The sequence below is a fragment of the Octopus bimaculoides genome, chromosome 8 (genome assembly GCF_046866305.1).
Source record: "Octopus bimaculoides isolate indiv1 chromosome 8, ASM4686630v1, whole genome shotgun sequence".
NCBI lineage: Eukaryota > Metazoa > Mollusca > Cephalopoda > Octopoda > Octopodidae > Octopus > Octopus bimaculoides.
This window is the reverse complement of record NC_142935.1, coordinates 85,733,355-85,739,885: the sequence shown is the minus strand read 5'-3', so window position 1 is coordinate 85,739,885 and position 6,531 is coordinate 85,733,355. Positions and strand designations below refer to the sequence as shown.

Below are 6,531 nucleotides of genomic sequence, written 5' to 3'. Positions count from 1 at the left end.
TTTGGCAAAAGAGACCATAGAATAAGTGCTAGGCTTACAAAGACTAAGTCCTGGGGTTGAATTCTTTGACTAAAAGTGGTGCTCTCACATGGCTGCAGTCAAATGACTGAAACAACTAAAAGAGTATATATGCACATGCATACACACACAGTCTTCTGCATAGTTTTGACCTACCAAACCCCACACAAAATGTATTTTATTAGTCTGTCTGAACCCTATGATAGAAGACACTTACCTTGTGTTGCATAAGGGGATTGAACCTGAAAATGTGAAGCAAATTTCTTAACTACCCAGCCATGTCTGAAAGCTTATAATCTATTTCAGATTTCTTGGCTTTTTCTTGCTATGTAAAACATGAAGTAAAATAAAGCAAGACTTGAAATCTCTGGATCTAAAACTTAAAGTAGCAAAAGTTGTTCCCATTAATGTGACAATTGAAGTCCATTTAATAACTTGTGTTGTTTAAAATGGAAGTTCTTCCTAATTTGGAATTAAAAAATTATTGCATCATTGATACAATATAAATGTTCATGACATCAATATTCATTATAAACTTTAAGGTAGCAATCTGGCAGAATTGTTAGCATGCCAGGTGAAATGCTTTGTGATATTTTGTCTGTCTTTACATTCTGAGTTCAAAGTTGACTTTTCCTTTTATTGTTTTGGGGTCAATAAAATAAGTAACAGTTGAGCACTGGGGTTGATGTAATTGACTTACCTCTTCTCCTGATGATGGTATATATATTGATATATATATATATATATATATGGTGTTATGGGCTGTGTGTTGTTGGTGGAGAGAGATGAGGCAAACGGAAGTGAAGCCAGACCGGAAGGGCCAGACCGGAAGGGTCAGATGGGAAGTTGGACACACGCGGTCGAAGGCCAGCATGTGGGGGCAGTCAGAAAACAGACAGCTTATGAGAAAGACGTGTTTTGATCAGGGGCGATCGTTTACTCTGCTGCGGTTGACAAGGTAAGGTCCAACGTTTCATCCTGTCCTTTTGCTTCTTGTTGTCTTTTTCCTCCATCACACCACAAGCTATTTCGGCCCATAAAAAGAAAATTATGAGTGTAGTCCAGATTTCGAGCGATATGATTAAACCATTTTGCAGTGACATGGACGTGGTCGCGTGGCTAAAAAAGATGAAGCTGGTTGCGAAGCTCCATGGGATAGGCGACTTGGCAAGCTTTCTACCACTGTACTTGGATGGTCCGGCGTTGGTGCTATTTTTAGAGATGGAAGAGAGGGACCAAGTTAGCGCGGAGAAAATAGAAATCCGCTTGATGGAGGCCTTCGCAGAAGGAATGTTTGAGGCGTACGCTCGCCTGGGGAGAGCGAAGTGGACTGGCGAACAGGTCGATGTGTTTGCCAACGAACTTAGGAGATTGGCTAAACTGGCGAGGTATGAGGGAGAATCACTAGATCGGACAGTAAAGTTGGCGTTTGTGACTGGTTTTCCTGACCACATGTCGGTCGAATTGCAGAAACTGCCGGACGTGAACGCCATGCCCATGGCAGATATAATAATGAGGGCCCGCATGTTAGTTTCGTGTTGTAGATCGACGCCGTTGGCAGCAACTGCAACAGCAAAAGGTGGGCGACCAAGGAGTAGCGGAGAGGGGTCGAACAAGGAACGTGTGCGACCGTTCAAAGGACAGTGTTTCTGGTGTCAGGGCCCACACATGGTGCGAGATTGCAAGTTACCCAAGCCTGAGGTCATTTGCTACTGTTGTCGAGAAACGGGACATATAGCCAGCGGATGTCTGCAGGGAAACGGTCTAAGGGAGACTACTGTGCCAGTGGTCATTCCTTTGGATCAATAAAGGCACGTTTTTTGCTACTCGTTGTTGAGGTGCTGGTGGAGGAGAAGATGTCGTGGACACAGGCTGTACAATGACCCTGATGACTCCGGGAGTGGTAGAGACATGGAGTGGAGAAAGCAGTGTGAGGGCAGTCGACAGGAGAGAAGTACGCTGTGAAGGCATTACTGACGTGCAGATTGAGGTGCAGGGAGCAAAGCTGACGCTGCAAGCAATTGTAGTTGGCCACTTGGTGGATGAGATTGACGTGGTGATGGGGATGGATGCAATCACCCGTTTAGGAGGTGTCACTGTCAACGAGGCCGGTGTGACTTTGGGGGTCGCGGGGAAACCGTGTATCGCGACGCCGTGCATTGGTGAGAACCGCGAAGAAAACAATGCCGTGCACACCATTGAAGACCAGGATTTTCATGCCACCTTCGATGGCCAGAGGTGGACAATGGAGTGGCACTGGAGGGGAGAGCCCCCGACGTTAAAAAATAAAGTGGGCTGCTACCAGCATACTTTGAAAGGAGATGCCAGAAGCGAGTTCGAGGGGGAGGGGGAGCGGTGGATTAAGGAGGGCATATTGATCCCTTGGGAAGAAGAAGTAGAGAGCAGAGTCCTGCCGCTGATGGCAGTGGTACAGCCCACAAAGCATAAGGTCAAACCAGTGCTTGACTTCCGAGAGCTGAATGACCACATATCATGTCATACGGGCGGCGAGGCCACAGATGTTTGCGGAGACACCTTGCGAGAGTAGAGGTAGATGACAGGAGCCTCCACGATCGTCGATTTGAAGTCGGCATACCTGCAGGTGCATGTGGCTGAGAGACTGTGGAAGCATCAGCTTGTCAGGTATAGGGGCCGGACATACTGTTTGACCAGGCTGGGTTTTGGGCTAAATTCGGCGCCAAAAATTATGGCAACAATTCTCAAGGCCATCCTGGGAAAGGTGGACAGAGTAAAAAGGGCCACCAATTCGTACATCAGTGACATCCTTGTGGATGAAACCATAATGCCAGCAACAGAGGTCATAGGCCACCTGAAGAATTTCGGACTGGTCGCCAAGCCACCAGAGGCCATGGAGGGAGGCGTTGCACTGGGCCTCAAGCTACAGAGAGACAAGGCCGGTGCGTTGGTGTTTCGGCGTAGGAACGAGATCCCCGAACTGGGCACCAGCGTGAGTAGACGGGAACTGTTCTCGGTGTGTGGAAAGCTGGTGGGACACTACCCGGTTGCAGGATGGCACCGGACAGCATGTAGCTTCATCAAGAGATGAGCCGAAGGAGCAAAGTGGAATGACAGAGTGGGGGAGAAAACGACCGACATGATGCAGGAAGTCTTGGTCAGAGTGAGAGCAGAGGATCCAGTGAGGGGCAGTTGGTATGTTCCGAAATCAAAGAGCAGGATCGTTTGGTGTGATGCCAGTAGCATCACAATAGGGATTGTTTTAGAAATGGGAGGCACCGTGGTGGAAGATGCAGCCTGGCTCAGGAAGATGGATGACTGCAACCATATCAATGTGGCAGAGTTGGATGCCGTGCTGAAGGGGGTGAACCTGGCCTTGAAGTGGGGGCTGTGCACCATCGAAATTAGAACCGATTCGGCCACTGTGCTTGGTTGGGTGACGGCAGTCATCACCAATGAGTGGAGGGTGCGAACCAAAGGGGCCGCGGAGATGCTGGTAAAGCGCCGATTGGGAATATTGCGTGAGCTAACCGCTGAGTTCGATCTGAAGCTGAGCGTTATTTTTGTGCCTTCCGAAAAGAACACGGCAGACGTCCTAACCAGGGTAAAGTGAGCCTGGTTGCAGGTGCCAGAGGATGCAGAGCAGGCTGTGGCTGCAGTATGCTGTCTGAGTGACTCGGAGTTGAGGAGACTGCATACCATGCATCACATGGGAGTGGACAGGACATTGTTCCTAGCCAGGAAAGTCGACTCCGAGGTAACGAGGCGGAGCGTGCAGAGAGTGGTTAGCAGCTGTGACAGGTGCCAGTCTATTGACCCTGCTCCAGGCGTACATCAGGCGGGAAGTATTCCAGTGGACCACAACTGGAAACGACTGGCAGTGGATGTAACACACTACCGGCAGGGGACGGACCTCACAATGGTTGACTGCTGACTGGGGCAGATGGCCATATGGAGGGAGATGAAGACGGGGACTGCAGAGGAAATCGCAGGAGTATTAAATGGGATATTCCTGGAACGAGGCCCCGTGGATGAGCTGCTGCTGGATAATGGCACTGCATTTCGCTCGGAGGTGCTGAAAGAAATGCTTGACGGGTGGCAGGTCAGCTGCTTCTTCAGGGTGGCATACCTGCCAATCGAGGTCGTATTTTGGTACAATATGTCGCCCAGGTCAGGACAGGCTGAGGAGTCGGTGCCACACAGGGCAATATTCAGCTACGAGTGGAGGCATCTGTGTATTGCATCAATGCGACTCGGGGGAGAAGAAGAGCACACCTTCGTGGAGATCGGGGAAGAAGTTTGGGTAAAACCCCCAAATGCACGGTGCACATCACAATGGGGGAAAGGAACTATAACCTCCATCAACGTCTCGGTCGATGGTATGCCACGCCATGTTTTGGATGTGCGGAAGATTGTCAGCGCTTCAGAGGATGGAACCAGCAGCAGTGGGCAGGATGATGAAGACAGCAGCAGTAGGCAAGATGATGAAGGCAGCGCGCCAGGAACTCAGGCCAGTCCCGGGGTCACACAGCAACCACAGAGGGAGCAGCACCCTCCTCCCTGGCTGGCTGATTATGAAACCAATTAAGGTAGTTCGGGAGCGAGGAGTGAATGGGAGAGCCGGTTGAATGATCTATAGATCAGGGGGGGCGTGTGGTGTTATGGACTGTGATGAGCTGTGTGTTGTTGGTGGAGAGAGATGAGGCAAACAGAAGTGAAGCCAGACTGGAAGGGCCAGACCGGAAGGGTCAGATGGGAAGTCGGACACACGCGGTCGAAGGCCAGCACGTGGGGGCAGTCAGAAAACAGACAGCTTATGAGAAAGACGTGTTTTGATCAGGAGCGATCGTTTACTCCGCTGCAGTCAACAAGGTAAGGTCCAGCGTTTCATTCTGTCCTTTTGCTTCTTGTTGTCTTTTTCCTCCATCACACCACAATATATATACTGATATATTGGGTTAGCTACTAAGTTCCTGCCGTTTTATTAAATTTTGGAATTTATTGTGCTGTTAAATTTTGGAATCTATTTTTTTTTTGAGAGTTCTATTTTTGAATCATTTTAGAATCTATTTTGTTTTTTTATTCTAGTTAATTTTAGTTAATTTTTGTTTATTTTCAGATCATTAAAATGGAATATCAAGTTTAGTAAAATGAGCATTTTCTTCACCGCCATCTTTTTGCTTTTAATCAAGGTTCTAAGGTCACAAAAGCTGCTTGCCACATTTGTGCTGTGTATGGAGAACGTGCCATAGCTGAAGGAACCACTTGTGATTGGTATGCCAAGTTCAAAAAAGGAACTTTTGACCTCAAAGCTGCACCTTGTTCTGGCTGTCCATTTGAGTTCGATGAAGAGCAATTAAACCAACTTTTGCACGAAAATTCTCGTCAAACAACAAGGGAACTGGCAGAGAAAATGGAATGATCCTACACTGCTATAGAGAAGCATCTTCACTCGATGGGAAAGGTTCAGAAGTATGGAGCATGGGTTCCACATGCTTTAAGTGACAATAACAAAAATCAACGAGCCACAATCTCCACTGGTTTGCTTGCTCGTCACTGCTCAACTCATGGACACAAGCAACGATTTCTTTACTGAATCGTAACTAGTAATGAAAAAGGGTGCCTGTACATCAATATGAAGCAGCGTAAGGAATGGCTTAGCCCCGGTAAACAAGCGACACCGCGTGTGAAACAAAATCTTCATCCGCGTAAAATGATGTTGTGCGTATGGTGGGACTGGGAAAGGATTATCTATTACGAATTGCTTGAATGGAACCAAATGGTCAACATGGAACTCTATGTTCAAATAGATAGAACGACTCAACATGGCTATACAAGAGAAAAAAACCTAATTGGCAGCATGGAGTTCTTCTGCTGCACGACAATGCCCGCCCTCATATCACTAATATGATCAAGGAATCCATTAATATGCATGGCTGGGAAGTACTGCCACACCCACCGTACTCTCCTGATTTGGTACCAATGGATTTCCATCTCTTTTGATCTTTTTCAAATGCTATGCGCGGAGTTTTGTTCAATACTGATGCAGAATTGAGAGCTTAGTTGGATCAAATTTTCAAGTCGAAATTGGGTGATTTCTACCAACGAGATATTGAAAATCTTGTTGAATGTTGGGAAGAAGTTGTAAACAACAATAATGAATACATTATTGATTAATTAGTTGTTATTTTTTATTAAATCTTTTTAAAAATTTAAATTTAAAAAAACGGCGGGAACTTAGTTGCCAACCCAATATATATATATTGATATATGTATATATATATATATATATATATATATATATATACACACACACACACACACACACACACACACACACACACACACACACACATATATGTATATATATATATATATATATACATACATTATATGTACACACATATATGTATTGCTATCATGCCTCCTTTTATATTCCTTATTATTATTATTGTTGTTGTTGTTATTTATTTCCCAGGATGAATCAGGAGACGCTGACTTCTGGCTATTCATAAAACAGGTGAAATGGCTCAGCTC

The 6,531-nt window shown here is 46.3% G+C and overlaps 2 protein-coding genes across 2 annotated transcripts; both read left to right on the top strand.

Annotated features, from left to right (window-relative positions):
* Nucleotides 1–726: 726 nt before the first annotated feature.
* Nucleotides 727–1,827, top strand: LOC149134487 (uncharacterized). The gene has a single exon (XM_089356740.1). It carries the CDS (start codon nt 1,069–1,071, stop codon nt 1,825–1,827), a length of 759 nt encoding a protein of 252 aa, XP_089212866.1. The 5' UTR covers nt 727–1,068.
* Nucleotides 1,828–1,897: 70 nt separating this feature from the next.
* Nucleotides 1,898–6,124, top strand: LOC149134486 (uncharacterized). Its single transcript, XM_089355931.1, is given in 3 exon segments — nt 1,898–3,049; nt 3,092–3,595; nt 3,932–6,124. Coding segments are annotated over 3 exon segments (2,307 nt in total). The 3' UTR covers nt 4,583–6,124.
* Nucleotides 6,125–6,531: the final 407 nt, after the last annotated feature.